This window comes from Barbatula barbatula (genome assembly GCF_947034865.1).
Source record: "Barbatula barbatula genome assembly, chromosome: 10".
In the NCBI taxonomy this organism is placed as follows: Eukaryota; Metazoa; Chordata; class Actinopteri; order Cypriniformes; family Nemacheilidae; genus Barbatula; species Barbatula barbatula.
The window spans coordinates 11,453,161-11,472,196 of record NC_136773.1 but is presented as its reverse complement, the minus strand read 5'-3'; the positions used below and the strand labels follow the sequence as shown (position 1 = coordinate 11,472,196).

Genomic DNA, 19,036 nt, shown 5'->3' with positions numbered 1-19,036 from the left:
ATAACGAAAAAAGGACAATTCTGTTAATTAGTGCTATTTATATATATACAACCTTTTGGTTGTAGGTAGCTACCACCATCAAATGCCAACAAAAACAACATATACTTCATCCTTTTATACATCTTTTTTACAAAACGTATGTAAACACATAATTAAATCTACGTAACCATATAAAATAAGACAAACCAGATTTCGAACATGAGCTCTTGTGGACATGTTTTCACTTTATTTCCAAAATCTGGAAAAAGTGAATTGCAACTGAACCTTAAAAAAGTAGAATTAATTCAAGACATATTTCAAGGCAGGCAGACCCTGCATGTGCAGCACGTTTCTATAAAATCTGAGTTAGGCATGTATTTGTTTAACCTTAAGACTCTGAATGATCCATTACAGTGGCAGTCAGGGCAGAGTAATAAATGACTACATGTACACAAAACACATCACACAGAGCAAGTTTCATTTGGTTAATATTACCAAACAGTCACAAGTATAGCTGGTAGTCTGCCAGCGGGTATTAAACAGTGGTGGCCTGGCACAGTCATAGCATGACTGCTTTGCAAACATAAACATACAAAAATACATTACGCATCATATAGTACATCATACAAACAAAAAGCAATAGTTCTTAGAAACGTACATAACAAAAACATACAAAAGACAGCTGCACGAGATTGTGCTATGAGGTTCCACAATGTATGTCTATTGTTTTTTGTTACATGTGTGCAAATAGGTTCATGTCTGTATAGATGAGGATCTTTCCTTTGTGACTGCTCTGGTAGAATCATTGCTGTTCCTCCAGGGTGCTTCAGATCTTATCTGACCAGATGAAAGGTAAACCAGTACATAAATATGGGCTGCGCAGCAGCGATGGACATTGTTAGATACATTCGCAGTTGGTTTTTTGCTCCTCGCACTAAACGTCCCTCTGCAGCTGCCTCAGAGAGGATCTTCAAACGTAGTGTGCGAATCTGTCACAAAAATGGATCTGGTTAACGGTTCAGTTTCTAAAGCTATGTTTAACCTGAGTGCACCTGGCTTTGATTCTTTTAATTGAAAAGTTGTGTTCTGTTTAGAATTTAAACAACTAAACAATTCAGAGTCGGATATGAATATTGAATTTAAAATGCAATAATAGGAAATGTAAAAGAGAATAAAGTTGCAGAACATCAAAAATGTGGAAATGGAGTTCAAAATAAACTTTTTTCAACCATATGAAATTGTTTCTCGATACGCACCGTAAAGACAAAAATAGAGACACAGCACCAAAGCAACGTGAGGTAATATCCTGTCCGCCCAAACAGAAGGCCTGCTACCACGCCTACTATCATCCTGAGGAAATAAAGAGTGCATTGTAAAACTTGATTTTCCCCATTTACGCTATTTGCAACTAAACCCAGATTTCCACACAGGTTTGTTCTCATTAGGGACAGCTGGACTATTCTGGTTTAAAGTTTAAAAATGTGTGATAAGCTTGTCACAAGGAAAGGTCTCAAACCATTTCACACACACAAGGATTAACTAGAGGCATTACCCAACGTATTTGTATCCAGAAAAGGCCACCAGATCGATAGTGGTGAGGTCAGTGTTTACTGTCACCAGATAAAGACTGAGGAGCACAGCCAAAACCTCAATAATGAGCCATACCAGAGCCGAGCTTGCCTGAATGCCCAAAATCTCTGGAGAAAAGCTGAACGGAGAGGGACAGAAAACCAGAAAAAAACATCGGTGAGGATAAAGGAGGTCAAGACAATTGTAGGAAGCACAGTTTGCTTACTTCCTTTTTCCTATAAAACACATCAGCAAAATTGGCTTATTTAGGTGCCAAGAATGATGTTTCAAAAGAAAAAATGTCTCCACTCTAAAACAATGTTTATTACATTTAAGCAGGAGATGCAAATAAATACAAACAGCTATCCGGTACTGTCAGTGTCTCCATTTATCCAGAACTTTTACAACTATAGACATATTTCTAAACTACAGAAATTAACTGAGAATAGTCTTATTTTTTATCTCTCGGCTAAAAATCCCTCTGAAACTAAATGTAATTGTAAATCTTTTTCAGAGATCAAGAACAAATATTATTGGTCACAGTACGTGATTTTTTACACTACAGCTGGCCAAAAGCTGCCGCGTTATTTTTCGTTATTTTTAAGGTTATACATTTACAAATGTCCACAATGTGAAATCTGCTCTTGATAAGCAGACCACAATTGTCTTACCGGTTCTGTGTGCCCAGGGCCAGGCCTGCAACCAGGACGTATGTAATGAAACCCATTACTGTGGAGTGAGAAGATCACAAATATCTTTATAAAAACACAGATGCCACTTTCAGCAGTTTGCAGTCCAATGATAAGAGGTAAAGGAACTTAGTTTACAATACATTTCCAGTAAAAATGTATCAAAATACACCAGATCTAGCACACAACTTACAACATAAACATTTACAGGAACTCACGAATCACTATGATTAGAAGTGTATGATTTTGTGCCTTACCGGGAATGTAAAGGTCAGGGGCATTGATATCAAACCGCGGGGCGACTGGTGTGTCCTGTTTGTAGCTCACCTCCCAATTCTAGGAAACACAGTTCAATTGTCACATTTCCATGCAATATACTCCCATTCAAATTACAAATACATCAAGCACACTTAAAAAAAAATTATATAAAAAGAATAAAAGGTCTTACTTCATGCATGTAAGGAAATACAAGCAATCCAAGCTTCTTCCCAACATATACTGTATCTACTGCAAAATAGTACTTTAACTTAGAGATGGGGATGAATCGATCCAGCTGTGAGAAAGGACAGATAAAGCACTAAGACTTGTAAACCGGCTCCAAAAATGGAAACTTTGATTCATATTTAAGAATCAGCTGAAAACACATCTCTTCCGTCAGCACCTGACCAATAAGTTCTGACTTCTATCTTATTTTTTTACTCTTTCTTAAAATAACTTGGCTCTGTATACTGTGGTAGGCTATACGAGACCAGTTTTATTGTACTTATGCTTTTTGTTGACCTTATGTTGTTCCAATTGCATGTAAACATCGAAAAACTAAGTATGTTACGTGATTAGAATCATCCAGAGAGTGTCCTAAATTCATATTACACAACTTAAAAATGTTCTTTCAATACAGTGTCACATGCTCTTCAACATCATAACAACAGACATGCATGCTTTTTTGCTTCAAGACATCACGTACATTTTTATCCATCATCTCTTTGCCATGGGAGGCCAGACTGCTGCCATAAGCCATGGCTAGGTTAGACATGGGGTCTGAAAGGTAAGCCTGTCCTGTATAAGCATCTTTTCCTCTTTGTTTGTGCCCCCCGGCGCTAGTGTCATCAAATAATGGACTCGCATCACCGGTGTCCATAGAGGTGCCTCGCATCCTGACATTTGGTTCTATAATACAAGGAATAATGTCAAAGTCTGTTACCATTTAAAGTTGTGTACACAAATGTTTATTAAGAAGCCCAATGCTGCCTTCACTGATATAAGCAGCGCACTGATTTCAAACCGTGTTTGCATGTAAGGGATTCAATTCCAATGTGAACTAACAAATGATGACACAGATATAAGCAGAAAACAGATCAAGTAAAAATAATAATTGAGCAAACAATCCATCATTTAATTCATATCCTAATGGAGATATTGTGGTTTAATACACCTATAGCTACTATACAAAGCAAATTGACGAATTACTGACTGGCTGACTAGACAACACACACTTTACAATTAAATGTTTATTATTTAAAGAGCACAGAAACACAGTTTAATACAAATGCAGAAGAAATCCAAAGCGTCTAAATCACGAGTCGCAATAAAACACGTAACTTACGCTGTCTGAACCCACTCTGGTTTGGAAACTCCATCTCTCCAAAACAAATGCGTCTTCTTTTAATAAAATATGTTCAAGGAAATATATAAATATGTATTAATACATTTGTGCTTCTTACCGAGAAGCCACCGGGTAGCGAAACTAAAATTAGCACCACGAAAACCCAAAGAGGAAAAGAGACGGAGAAGGACAAGATCACTTCCGGGTTATTTAAAGAGACCGCGACCTTTTTTTAAATCCTTAAATGCACAGTGCCACAGACACAATTCGGTATTAGCAATAACATTAGCATTAACACTAATACTTATTACAACAACGCTGTCATAGCCGAGCTATTTTGGGGAAATATCATTTTAAAATGTCTTAAATTCAATTCAATTCAATTTATATAGCGCTTTTCACAATTTGCATTGTTCCAAAGCAGCTTTACAGGGGAAAAACGAAAAACCTAAGAAAGGGTAAAACCCAAGTTAAATGATAAAATTAGCATTATATCAAGCTGTTAAATGCGTTTTCTTGGAGATTTTTTAAATCACTTGTTTGTGAAGGAAAGACATTTTAAGCATTCAAAGTTTTTTCTCCCGTTTTGCACTTGTCTCTGTCGCAGGTTTAACTGTTCACTTCCAGTTCAACCTTGAATTTGTCAATTTCATGCTTATGCTGGCAACGTTCGGTTATCTGTTGCAGATAAGAGCTCAAACAAAGTTCAAAGTACTTATTTATAGCTATTGTTAAAGGGATAGTTCACCCAAAAATGTAAACTCTGCCATGAATTAGCCAACTCACTCTATAGTTGTTCCAAACAGTCCCTTTAATTCATGGGCAAACTATAATTTACTGAAACCTTAGCCTTGATCCTATATGGTTGGCAAAATGTGGCTGAACACAGTGATCACCTTAAGTGTTTTTTCATGTGTATAAATAATTTTACGATCACAATTAGAGTTATTTAATTGTTTAGTCTTTTTTTGTCATTCTAAAAGCATAAAAATATGACTTTATTCAAATAGAATTGCACTCACTTCTCGAATGATGACCAAACTCTTTTATTTACATTGTTATATTTTGACAGTGTAACAAAGAATGTCCAGCATTTGCTTTTTGATAAAATCATCATTCAGATTTAAACAAAGAAATGATGTGTGCAACAATAGCATTCAGCAAAAAAGAAAAATGCAATATGTACAGGTATAATAACCTGAATTGTGATTAAAAGACCATCTGAGAAATGCTTGATTTTAGGAGTGGTAGATATTTTTGAATCACATTTAGGTTTTCAGTTAATTTAATTCTTCCACTGAAAAATATTAGTTAATAGATAGATATATTTTTGATAAAAAAAATTATAGGGAAGAAAATGTATGTCATCCAACTTTCATTCGTTGTGTGAGATGGTCAACATCTCACATTGATTCAGTGTTGAAATAATAATAAATGTTTGATTGATTTTGATCTCTCAACTGGCAGCAATCTCTGTAAACAAGAGTTTTGAGATGAAATAGGTCTCATTTGACTACAGACAGTCACTCCACTGCATGTTCATCATAGCCACAAATCACCCCCACGTCCTCATCATGAGCACAGTTATGTTTGCCAATTTTTGCATGTTTGCATTGCAGAAGGGTCTTTTCCGTCCCTTCGCACTCCACGTCGTCCAGCAAGATGCTAACCCCGACACCCCCTGCGCCCAGTTCTGCTCTTTTAGACACCTGCACGGCCGCGGGAAATCCCAGCTGCCTGCAAACTACATCCGCAGCCTTCATGTTAAACATATCATCGCACACTGTGCCCCATTCACCGTGGAAGAAGATCTCCACTCGGCCACTGTCTTTTCTACCATCTGCGCTGACCAGCCTCACCATCCCGGCCCGAGACCTGCCCCTCCTGTCTCCCTTCCGCCTAGATTTTCCTCGACCTCGACCTCTCGTCTTTGCTGTGGACTTGGGTGCAGGGGTCCAGTACGTGGGCCTAGGGGTGGTCACATACTGAGGCCTAGGCCGGAGAGTACTAGGGGGGTAACGTGGCCGAGGTCGAACCGTGGTTGTTGTGCGTACTCTCAGAGTTGTCATTTGGGGCACTCGTGGTCGAGGTGTTGGGGTTGTGCTCGGTTTGGTTGGTTTTGGCTTGGGAATAGCAGTCGTTGATGGTTTTTTGTTAATCACAAACTCTGTGAAAACAAGTTAAAGCGATAAAGTAGTTTAAAATGGAAGAAACTATCACAATGTGTGTTTACTGGATCTCTTACCTTCCTTAGGGTTGAAATGAACCAGTTTGCCCTTAACGCTGACTGGAATGGGCTTGTAGCTACACTTGCCTGGGGCAGCCCTCCTGAATAGTAAAAAAACATTTTCACAGCTGTTGCAATAAAAAGTTAAAACAGAACAGAAATCTGCTATAGCCAAAATAAAAACTGCAAAGCCTGTTATCAAACCATATTTATTTCAAAATCATTCACTTTTACTTTTACATTTTAAATCCCCATAACCATATGAATAAACCTGTCACAAAATGGTTTTGGACAGAACCCAGATGCAGGCAGACGAAGGTTTAACAATAAACTTTATTAAATAAAACACCCACAATGGGGAAAAACAAGAACAAAAACACACTAGAAAACAAACACTAGAAACAAAACCGAAACAGGGTAGTCCAACAAGACGAGAAACAGGGGATACTACCGTGAGCGTTGATACAAACACCAACATCCGACAAAAGACAATAGATATAAGACAATGCACCAACACTGAACAGAGAGAAACTGAGACCATATAAAGGGAGACACTAACGAGGAGTGATTACATGGGGAGAGTGGTGACAGCTGATGGGAATGAAACCCTAACGAGGTGAATTACAAAACAGACGATGGGAATGAAACCCTAACAGGAGATAGGAGGGTGGGGCTGAGAGACATAACAGGAAGACACGTGGCATCACGTAACAACATAAAGCCACATGTCTCCACACATAACACAACAGAAACCCGAAAGACGTGGCAATGTCATGACTCTGCCCAGGGAGCTTGAAAGCTCGAGACAGGAAGGACAGACCGGACGAGACCGGCGGGGACTTGAAAAGGCTAGGGAGAGGTGTGTGTCCAAGGGGGAAAAAAGTTTGAGGTGATGCCGGCCGGAGAACTGGCTGAGGCACCGGCTGGAAGTCCGCCTGCGGAAGGGCAGGTCTGGATGCCTGCTGATGGGCAGGTCCTGAAGCCTGCGGAAAGGCAGGTCCTGAAGCCTGCGGAAGGGCAGGTCCTGAAGCCTGCGGAAGGGCAGGTCCTGAAGCCTGCGGAAAGGCAGGTCCTGAAGCCTGCGGAAGGGCAGGTCCTGAAGCCTGCGGAAGGGCAGGTCCTGAAGCCTGCGGAAGGGCAGGTCCTGAAGCCTGCGGAAGGGCAGGTCCTGAAGCCTGCGGAAGGGCTGGTCCTGAAGCCTGCGGAAGGGCTGGTCCTGAAGCCTGCGGAAGGGCTGGTCCTGAAGCCTGCGGAAGGGCTGGTCCTGAAGCCTGCGGAAGGGCTGGTCCTGAAGCCTGCGGAGAGGCAGGTCCTGACGCCTGCTGAGAGGCAGGTCCTGAAGCCTGCGGAAAGGCAGGTCCTGAAGCCTGCTGAAGGACAGGTCCGGCCGCCTGCTGAAGGACAGGTCCGGCCGCCTGCTGAAGGACAGGTCCGGCCGCCTGCTGAAGGACAGGTCCGGCCGCCTGCGGATGGGCAGGTCTGGATGCCTGCTGAAGGGCAGGACTGGAAGCCTGCTGGATCGCCCACTGGAAGGCCGGCTGTGAAACCGGGTGAAGAACCGGCAGGAGAACCGGCTGGGCTGGTTTACGTGCCCCCCTCCGTTGCCTCTTCCTCTTCTGCCGAGCCAATTTCCTGGTAGTCGGCTGGAGGAATGAGGTGAAGGACGGGGCTGGCTCCGCGTTGGAGGCCTCCGAAGATGATGCCCAGGACTCTCTCCTTCCACCCTTGCCCTGAAGACTGGTAGGTGGTGAAGAGGTTGCAGGGTCCGAGGCTGATGGTGCGGTGGTGGTCACCACCCCAAGCTCCAGGATTTGATCCTCGGGGATGGGGCCCAACGGAGAAGACAACCTCGGACAGACGGAGACACTGGGCTCCGGTCGGCTCATGGCGAACTGGAGCACACCCTCGAAGCCAAGCGGTCTCAGCCTCCTCATCTCCGCAGGCGATAGGGGGACCCTCAGTCCGCTGTTGAATGCCGCCGTCACCTCTTCCTCCCCGAAGAGCTCCTCCACTGCGGCTTCCAGGAACCTGTCCAGGTACTCGTCCCGGTCCAAGTTCCCCTGGCGAATGTTGGAGAGGGGACCAGGCTGGCGAGGCCTTGCAGGGAAAATCGCCGCCTGCTGGGTTCTTATGGGTTGGTGCATTCTGTCACAAAATGGTTTTGGACAGAACCCAGATGCAGGCAGACAAAGGTTTAACAATAAACTTTATTAAATAAAACACCCGCAATGGGGAAAAACAAGAACAAAAACACACTAGAAAACAAACACTAGAAACAAAACCGAAACAGGGTAGTCCAACAAGACGAGAAACAGGGGATACTACCGTGAGCGTTGATACAAACACCAACATCCGACAAAAGACAATAGATATAAGACAATGCACCAACACTGAACAGAGAGAAACTGAGACCATATAAAGGGAGACACTAACGAGGAGTGATTACATGGGGAGAGTGGTGACAGCTGATGGGAATGAAACCCTAACGAGGTGAATTACAAAACAGACGATGGGAATGAAACCCTAACAGGAGATAGGAGGGTGGGGCTGAGAGACATAACAGGAAGACACGTGGCATCACGTAACAACATAAAGCCACATGTCTCCACACATAACACAACAGAAACCCGAAAGACGTGGCAATGTCATGACTCTGCCCAGGGAGCTTGAAAGCTCGAGACAGGAAGGACAGAGTCCTAACAAAACCTGGATTGCGTAACTCATCCTGCACAATATTTGCAACAGACATAAAAGATACCTCAAACCATGTGAAGAAGAGGTGTGCTTTCATATTCCCAAGAACGCAACCATAAACTGCCTAATTTTCTTGACTTACATTGAAGGAGGAATACAAACCATATATAGGGACAAGAAAATTATAGGGACTTGGATTCTTCTGATCTGGGCCTGTATTGAACCATCTAACAACCGCAAAACAGTGCACTAATAACCAATTGAATCACTGTTCTGGATTTGTTTTTTAAATCTGTTCTGTATATAAAAGGGATTGTTCACCTAAAAATGAAACTCACGTACTCATGTACTCACCCTCTTGTCATTTCAAACATGTATGACTTTCTGTCTTCTGCAGAACACAACACAATTTTTTGAAGAAAGTAACCAAACAACAGCGGTACCCATTTACTTCTACTATACGGACACAAAACCAATGCAAGTCAATTGGTACCACTGTTGTTTGGTAACCAACATGTTTCAAAATAGAATTTGTGAAATTCAGACAGGTTTGACAAGGTGAGTATACGATGAATGAAGTTTCATTTTTGCATGATCAATCACTTTAATGTGTACCTTGATGGATCCACTATCTTGTAGACCACTCCTGCTTTGGCTGTCGCACTGGCTGCTCCTGTTGCAAGGAAGTACAGCTCTCCTAAACACAAAGGACAACGATTCTGGTAAAGTTACTTTGCAGAACTATTTAGAGATTGACTTTAATGTAGCTAAGGATGAATAGAACTTCAAAGTTACCTGCCTCGTCTTCACCAAAAGATATGATATACTTGTAATAGCTGTTTATTAGTTTAGGGAAATTGCAAGTTTTGTCCTTGCCCATACAGATCTCCTTATAGTTCCATTTTCCAGTGTCTAGGTTTTCCCTCAGGGACATCAGTCGGCTAGGAATAATCAGACAGGAAAGTTATGAGATGTGCTGTAAAGTGAAGCTACTGAAATAAATGGGTAAGAGAACGATATTATTAGTCTGTGTTAGTTAATTATTTTATTCTTGATTTATTTTTCTTTAAATAAGCAAGCAAGAAACATAGCCTACATACCCACTCATGAAATCCCCAAAGATATACAGACCATTAAGATTGGGCATCTGGCAGCCTCGGTAGATGTAGCCGCCAGTAACAGACTTGCCAATTTTATGTGGATAAGCAAAAATGGGAAGGATATCATCTAAGAAAAAGAGAAAAACACATGTTCAGATTGTTAGGAGAAAAGTTATTTATGAAGATATTTACCCTTAAATTCATCCCTTAATAGTAGTCAAAAACGGCAACCTGAAAATACATTTAAAAGGGTTTTTCAAAAGAAGTTTAAGAGTTCAGTTTTTCAAGCTTGCTTACTGAGGGAAGAGTTGAAGCACAGTTTCCTGTCAAAACAGGAAAATCCCTCTTTCGCCCTCCACCCATAGTTTCCCCCCTTTTCGATGAGGTCAACTTCTTCATATTTATTTTGTCCAACATCTCCACACAGCATTCTGCCCCTTCCCTGGCCAGTTATTGAATCGCCTCTGTCAATGGAACATCTCCACATGTTTCTCACACCATAGGCATAGATTTCTGGTTTTGTGTCCTTTTCTCCCACAAAAGGATTGTCTGGAGGAATAATGTAGGGGAAACCGGAGTCATTGTTATCTACGTCGATTCTTAAGACCTTGCCGAGAAGAGTTGACCTGTAAAACAAGAAAGTGTTTTGGGGGTGTACATTTTCTGCAACTACATAAAGTTGAGCACCTTCATAATTAACATAATAAATGTATTATTTATGTTGTGCAGAGAGCGACATTTTTATTGTATATCATAAGTACAAAATGTGTGTGTGAAAATAGAGCACTCTATCTCTCTCTCTCTCTCTCTCTCTCTCTCTCTCTCTCTCTCTCTCTCTCTCTAAGTTGCATCTTTTCTAACTTCACGTAACCGTTTCATGGCCCACAATGCTCTCTGTCAATATTTGCTGTCAATATTTGCATTGGCAAAGGGCTTGAACTGTCTGTGAGGAGGCCCCTTGCACATTTTTCCTATTTTGAATAAACTCAAACCTTAGATCTTATTACTTCATTTTCCAGTATTGCTGGTGTAGTCAAGCACATTTTGTTATATCTATTAATATTTTTTGTTATAGCCTAAAAGTTTTCATATTTGTATATGCTACAAAAAAAACATAAGAAACTTTGGAAACATAAATACAATTCTTTGTATATACCACCAATGGCTGACCAAAGCACATAAAACGTGAAATGATCAAACAATAGTTAATCCAAATATTAAAACAATGACTAAAAAGGCAAAAAATACAAGTCATTTTCTCTTTTATATAATGTGATGAAAATAATGTTTTACTTTGGTAGATATTTAGTAACCCACCAAAACTTCTTGTATGGATATATTCGCTTTTGGAGCAAACATGGCATTCAATGGCATTTCAAAGCTGAAAAGCCAGCATACCAATATATATAACTTGTTTGGCTGAAAAAAGTCCAGATGACTGTCAGTGTCTTCTTAACACTGCAATGAGACTGGACCTTTAAATATCCCAGGGATAATTCATTAAACTTTATCTACTTCTCAGTGACTGACTTAATCTTGGCTGTATGGTTCCAAGGATCTAGTGTTACTTTTGTGTTTATACTAGGTCTCTCTTTAAGGATGAAAGATGTGCTGTGGAGTTTAAGTGGCATTGTGCCACTGTAGATTTACCAGGCATTGCTTATATCTACTCATGCCTCATCTCATGGGGAACAGAGCTTGGTCGAGCCAAAGCTAATATTTTGAGGCTGCGGGTCTCTAGCCGAAAGTACATTACTTCACTGGGGAAAATGTTTGCCAAAGAGTCGACTGCTTAAGAGCTGAAGGCACATTTTAATTATATTGCTGTTGAATATACTGTAAGTGGATGTCGTATACGTTATACTGTATCTCCTCTACAAGCACCACAGCTTATTGAGTGCACACTAGCATGTTATAGAATACAACCAACATTTAAAGCTCCAAAATGTTATGCAAACAAGACTCATTTTAAGACTTATGTGTGAAATAACAAAAACTGAAACAGGAAGTGCTTCTGGAACACTGTTAACTTTTTGCTTATGGTCTAGCTCTGTATTTACCTTCTTTTATATTAAGATAAACATAGAGATATTTAGACTTGACATGAGCCATGCATCACTGTTATTTGTTTTATACAGTTTTAACACTTTTGTCCTCATGTATTTAACAAATGAGCTAATAAGAGCTAGTAAGGTTAGCTTGCCACAAGTCTGCTAACACAAACATATTATGGTCATCACCAGATCATGGCTGTCTTCATCTCATGCAGTAACAATTGAACTAATGATGTCATGAGTTTGAAATGAATCGAATGAAGCAAATACGTGAGTACATTCACAATAAAATATATTTATGGAACTGTGCAAAACAAAGGCAAATAATGTGTTTTAGGATTACTTACTTGTTTTGGGAATTTCCATACTTTCCAAAGGGGTCTCCCGCTCTTCCGCCATCTCCAATGAATATGTACAGATAGCCATCTAACCCAAACTGTAGTTGACCTCCATTGTGATTTGATGCAGGCTCATCGACCTCTAAAAGTGTCCTGAGAACCCAACAGACAACATGGCATCTTTAAGTAAATCTGACTATTAATCTGCTATCTAATGTTATAACTTTTTTATTGGTAATTAATTAAAAGTATTCTTCAAAGTATTACAAGTAAACTAACAGTATACCTGGAGGTTCACTTATAGCATAGTTGATAAATGATAAACTTACTTAACTAGTTGTGTACTCAAAGTTCACTACTGTTATACTTGTATATACTTGTCCCAAGTAGTATTAAAACTAGTATATTTACTACACAACCATACATCATTTACATGAATTAGCATACAAAATCAACGTACACTGTAAAAAACAATAATTTTAGTTTTGAAATAAGGTTAAAACATCTGCCAAGGTTTTTGAAATACGGTACAAACAGTCAAATTACAGAAAAAAATATAATTTACACAAAAAGCATGAAAATATGTAATTCTTTATATATTTTACAGTATTAAACTGGCCAGAATATTTTTTACCGTGCAAAGTATACTTATTTTTTGTGAAGTCATGTCAGATTGAGTGAGCCTGTCCAGTACTGAAATATGTTTCTTTCCTCACCTTTCTGAAGAATGATCCAAGATGTTCATATCTGGTTCAGACAATGTGAACTCACTAATCCGAATTTTCTCCTGCTTCTTCACAGACACGGAGTAATAAACATACGCCTTTTTCACTTCTTTGAATCGAGGGTGTAGGGCAATGCAAAGAAATCCTCGCTCATCCCCTGCCCAAGGTGATGTTAGAACCGCCTTAGTCAGATTCAAGAAGGGCCTGTCGATTCTAGAGCCGTTTGCAAGGTAGGTCCACACATAACCCAGCTGCTCTGCGACAAAGAAGCGATGGGTGCCGTCGTTCGCATGTACCATTGCGACGGGATTTCGAAGACCGTTTGCGATTTCTTCCAGGCACAACTGTATGCAGCCCTGCGGATCTGCCTGAACATCACCCAGGTTTGCATTGAGCTCAGCACTCATGAGGACGTTTGGGTAACAGTACTCTGGATCCTTCAGCTCCAGGTATTTGCAGAATTTGTTTCGGTCTTCCTCAATAGCATACGATTGATTGTTATTGGTCAGAAGGCTGAGAGTGTAGCGACAATGAAGCCAGTAATCATTACAGTAGTTGCCACAAAGTCCTGGAAGCTCTCGCATTGGGGTGTTGGCATCTTCGGCATCGTAAAGGTGAGCTGCGTATGGCGAGCATTCCTACAGCAAGATCAAAGAATGAAAATATTGCATGACATTTTATAAATAGAGAACTACACATGGGGTGTAGGTTCGACTCCCAGGCAATGCACATACTGTAGTAATGAAATGTGCAACATCCTAAAGGGATTGTTCATCCAAAAATGACATTCTGAAGAATGTTGAACCAAACAACATTGGTCCCCAATTGACTTCCTTGGACACAAAATCAGAAAAGTAATTTCTCAAATATTGACATATAAAGTCATAAGGATTTTGAATGACATCAAAATGAATAAATAATGACAGTAATAATTTTTTTTTTGGGGTGAACTAACCCTTTAATGCATCGTATGTGTATTTAATTCAGCCTTTGCAGAATATCTACAGTAAATGTATTGTACTGGAAATATAAAAACAACAATTCAGCTTTGATCAGGAAACCCACCTGTTTTAGAGGTGAATAATTATAAATGTAACGTTTAGTATAAAGTTAATACCACTACTATAATCAATACCCTTAAGTGACTCATATGCAACTGGTGAACTGGTCGGTTCCATTGAAGTCGTTTTTTTTTTTTTTTTAGTCTCCTCCTCCTATCGTCTGGCAAACGTGGCAGTCTGCACGTATTAACTTCAGCTGGGAACCCTGGGTTCAATTCAACTGGTGATGATCGTTTGAGCTATAAATACAGTAGCCCATGGACATTTCGGTCCAACCGAACCCTCATTAAGTTGTTGCTGCAACACCACACCCATCAGAGGACTGAGCCAGCCCTGGCAACAATACTGCCAGCTCTGGACTCCAAATCATATGTGAGTACTATAATGACATTACACAAATAATGAAACTAAAAGTGGGTTGGATGCTAGGGAAAATGAAATGGAATGTAAGAATAACGTTGAAAATGCACTTTTACAAATTTTTGTGTGCAATTCAAACACAATATCCTGTTTGGTTTTAAGAGATTTGGTGGGTCTAATGGGGAAAGAAACTTGCAAGAGATGGGGTTGGGCACAAATTGGACTGAATTACTATAAGTCAAGGAAGCTCTGCCAAAGTTCATTGCGGTTTCAGGCTCAATTAAAATGTTTAGGTAATTGAGTTAGTCAGGATATAACGCAAAGCTTCAGTGCTCTATTTTCAGATAAAGCCACTCTTGACATCCAAGCTTATTGCCCTTAAATGACTAGTGAGAAATAGTCAAAGATATACTATACATTTTTTTATACTTTTTTACTTTATATATACGCCAAAGTGTTGTTTTGCGTTATTTAAGTTATTATTGAATCATTGCTTTCTATATTCCTCTCTTGTATGATTTTGTTTACATGGTTCTGTGATGATGAGGCTCTGAAGGAGATAAGAATCTCTGACCCGATCTAACTCTACATGGATTTTGTTCTGCAACAGATGGTGTCAAGGTTTGATCTCTCATCAGCACCATTTGCTTCACTTCACTGGGACTCAAATTTCATTAATGTGTTTGGAGTGTGCGTGCGTCACTCATTAGGCATTGTGAGTTTAAAGCATTGCCTTAAAGTGTTCTGGAGTCATATACTGAGAAACAGGAGCTGTTAGAGACGTTATTTGAATGTTTTTATAGTAAAGGCCTTGGAAAACATAAACCTTGATACTTTGTTTCTGACTGTACTCTGATTTTGGTTTATTCTGAAATAGGAAGAAACCTATAAGTGTCCAAAAGGACATGAATGAATTTGTAAGAACTCGTGCTTTAAAATCTTTGTATTTCTGTCTCTCATTTACATAGGAATATGATATTTCCCATGTGCAGCCAGAGAGGAAGTGTATATTTTGCTTCTCTCCAGGTTGAAGACGGAAACACAAGCATTTGCTTGCATCTGGGATAAATATCACAACGGCTATCATTGAGCTCAACGTCCCCATTAAGTAGCCAAATAAATCAGCTGTTTTCCATGCCAACCACAAGCTTAATGCAATCTGAACACTGCAAGGTAGCATATAATCATTTAACTGGAATCTTAATCCAACAGCCCTGAAACCATTATAGGGTTATATCTGCTATCAAAGAAGATACATGATTTAGACATGAGCTGTGGTTGTTTACAGAAAACACACAAAATGACTAGTTCCAGTGTCCCAAAACTTTTCTACGAATATGTTACAGTTTATATGCACAAGAGAACCCCTGAATGGTTGCTGCAGAGAGACTGAACATTTAATTATGAGTTTTTGTCTAAAGTTTGGTGACAAGTTTTTTTTTATGTCAACATTTTTCCAATTACATTAGAGATAATACATTAAAGACAGTTGCACTGCATCTGATATGCATCTGATACCATAGCCTCTGATGTTAATTTAGATTTTTGTGAAAGGGGATGGATATTCAGGGGGTGGGAACAGGCGATGTAGCGCTCCGGTTTGAATGAATTAACACAGCTTAAAGTGTTAAATTCTATCATAATTTACTCACCCTTTTGTCATGTCTGCATTTCATTTTTCCGCAGGACACAAAAGAAGATATTTTGAGGAATACTGTGTCCGTTGTTATAACACTTCCTCTTCCATTCTTACTTTTAGAACTTCATCGTTTCTTTCTTGTAAATTGCTTTAGATTAAAGCGTCTGCTAAATTCCAAAATGTGATGTAATGCAATGACTTTGTGTCCATTCAGACGTGAATGGGGGCCAGCGTTGTTTGGTTACCAATGTTCTTCAAAATATCTTCTTCTAAAGAAGAAAGAAAGTCATAAAGGTTTGAAATGACAAGTAGATGAGTAAATGATGACAGAAATTGGGTGAACTATCACTTTAATGCCAATTTAAAGCAGCTTGTCAAACCACATAATAGAGCATCAAAACAAAAACAGCACAAATCAGTCAAGTGTGACCCCAGTGTGAAACCAGAGGTTTAATGCCACTTAGAATGATCTGAGAACAAAATCAACCTGACGAAAATCTCACCTGACACAGAATGCTGCGGATGTACTTCCCACAGGCCACAAATCCAGTGTGATCGAAATAATCCATGATCTGATAGAAGCGCTGGGATATTTGGTTATCCTTGTCTAAGTCACAGCATCCAAATTTGGCATACTCGTTGCAGAATACCAGGGGCTCCGGAGGCTGGAACGGAGGCTTGTAGTCCAGACACTGTGGGTGGGCATTTCCCTGCAGAGGTAACAGGAGGACCACCAGAAGCAAGCTGTGGGAGAGAAGGCAAAAACCACTCCACAGTGACATTCCATTCATCTCACGGGAGAAAACTAGACGTTCTTCTGACAATGGTGGCTTGTGCTAAGATTGAGAGATGCCAAAGGTGTCTCCACAGATCGCTCTGTGAGATGTGGTGGCTGGTGGTCAGCTATCTCCCTCAGGCATGTGCGGATATAAACACACGATGCAGACATGTGGCTCCAGGGGAAAGAACGCAACCTGAAAAGTGCAACACAAGGCCTAGTCTCATTCAACAGTCTGAGCCACAGCCATGCCACAAACGCACACATACACATCATTACACACAAGCTTCTATTCCCTCCCCCTTTCCACCGTCTCCTCCTTTCCCTCGCTCCTTTGGCAGATGCATTCCTTCTTTTTTGCGGCTGGCCTGCATCACACGCTTGAGGCTTCCCTCCCCCGAATGAACCCATGCTTTCTTCTCTTGCCCTGTCTTGCAGAGCATGCTCATTTTCCTGCAATAATGTCATTTAACTATTCAGTATGTCTTTTTAGTGTATTCTTTTTTAGCATTCGAGTGCATGAGTCTTGTCATGTACATGTCACTAGTTTTCACACTTGTGTCAAGACCAATGAAATTGTGGCAATTTCCTTTCAATAAATTATTATTTTTATTTCAGTTATTGTATTTATATCCTGTGGTTTGGTTTGTCATTTGTGAGCTCTTGGTTGTAAACCTCTTAATGTGACTTAACCTTTTACTTACTTGAACTACTGTATATAAAAACTTTGTTGTATCTCCTTGCATGAGCTATACATTGCATGATAAAATTGAAACGTGTCTCACATCTGGATTTAATTCAGACAGACAGAGAAGCATCTTTTCCCCCACGTGAGCCATTCCCAAATCCTTTTTGAGGTTTTCTGGCGTGATTCACACCATTGATGGGACACATGTAGTTATATCTTGTGCAGTCATGATGCTCTAACAAACATATTTCAATTTCGTTTGATGGCACTGGTGTAACAGAAATGAAATTTTTCAAGTTTAAATGTGAAATGTATAATGAAGAAGTGTGATCTTTCTTCATGATTCCTGTTTACACCTGGTTTCATTTCAGGTTTATATATTTAATGCTGCATTATACCTGTTGAGTCTTTGTATGTGCAACAGCTATTTTACATTTAGATGTTTTGAAGTTCAGCTGTGTTTGCACATAGTACACCAGTTACAAATATTTCATAATGTTTTATAAAGCATATCGTGTGAATGTGTCATTTTATGCTCATGGTCTTATCTCATAGCTGTACATCTTAAACACTCTCGCATCTAAAGCCACTGTTGAGCCTGCTTATGCAACTAAAATAATACAGCCTGAAAGGAACGTCAATGACTTTGAATTTCTTTGCAGGTCTGCCAAGGCCTAAACTTTTCCTAAGTGTATATTACAGTCTGATACATATCTCGCTATGTCTAAAGGGAGTCAGTAAGGGCCTTTTTTTGTATATGGTCAGCGATTTGTGGGAGGAAGTCCAGTAAACTGTACCCAGTGATTCAGCGCCACACCATGTGGAGACCTTCTGGGAAACTGCGTCTTATGGGGAGCTTAATGACTTCTGTCAATGTGACCAAGACTTTAAAACACTACAAATGAATGTGTCAGTGGTATGTGTTTGGCCATCATTCAATGAGAAGCATTTCAAAGCACATCCTGAATAATAAGGGACTCGGCTGCCTTTTATCTGCAGGACACGGAATGTATTCTGTTTAAAACAATAGATTCAGTGTAAAACAATTCTGTAAAAACAACAATGTTACTGGCAGCAGTTTGCCAGTAACTTACTGTAGATTTACATGTATGCAATTTACTGGCAACAGTTTGTTGAAAGATAAATAATCATTAAACATAAACAAGTCTTTATCCTTACAGAAAACAACTATAAAATAACAGACTCATGCAAAAGCATTCTGGGAACCAAAATCAGAAACAAAACAGGTTTTGTGGATTTCTGGTTCCTAGAATGCTTTGCATGAGGCTGTTATTGTATCGTTTTTTTTTGGCAAAGATAAAGACTGATGTTTAATTTTAATTTATCTTTGAACAAACTCTTGCCAATAAATTAGATAAATATAAATCTATAGTAGCTTACTATAGATAGTAAGTTACTGCATAACTACAGCAAAAACGTTTTACAGTGTGCTCTTTATCTATTTCAATTAAACCTGTGTTTGAAAAAGAGCTGTCACAATATCAATATCACTTTGTGATTCTCGTGGCCAA

The 19,036-nt window shown here is 39.7% G+C and overlaps 2 protein-coding genes across 2 annotated transcripts; both read right to left on the bottom strand.

Annotated features, from left to right (window-relative positions):
• Positions 1-25: 25 nt before the first annotated feature.
• yif1b (Yip1 interacting factor homolog B) lies at positions 26-4,057 on the bottom strand. The gene is made up of 9 exons (XM_079465352.1): positions 3,959-4,057; positions 3,841-3,876; positions 3,202-3,404; positions 2,686-2,790; positions 2,495-2,573; positions 2,220-2,277; positions 1,532-1,687; positions 1,236-1,329; positions 26-968 (listed from the first exon to the last, which is right to left on the bottom strand). Exons 2-9 carry the CDS (start codon positions 3,872-3,874, stop codon positions 813-815), a joined length of 885 nt encoding a protein of 294 aa, XP_079321478.1. The 5' UTR covers positions 3,875-3,876; positions 3,959-4,057; the 3' UTR covers positions 26-812.
• An 810-nt stretch (positions 4,058-4,867) lies between these two features.
• On the bottom strand, positions 4,868-17,071 carry LOC306899838 (HHIP-like protein 1). Its single transcript, XM_079466369.1, has 9 exons — positions 16,542-17,071; positions 12,970-13,616; positions 12,263-12,406; positions 10,159-10,487; positions 9,862-9,988; positions 9,557-9,702; positions 9,377-9,458; positions 6,086-6,168; positions 4,868-6,007 (listed from the first exon to the last, which is right to left on the bottom strand). The coding sequence occupies exons 1-9, from the start codon at positions 16,827-16,829 to the stop codon at positions 5,364-5,366; spliced, it is 2,490 nt and encodes an 829-aa protein (XP_079322495.1). The 5' UTR covers positions 16,830-17,071; the 3' UTR covers positions 4,868-5,363.
• Positions 17,072-19,036: the final 1,965 nt, after the last annotated feature.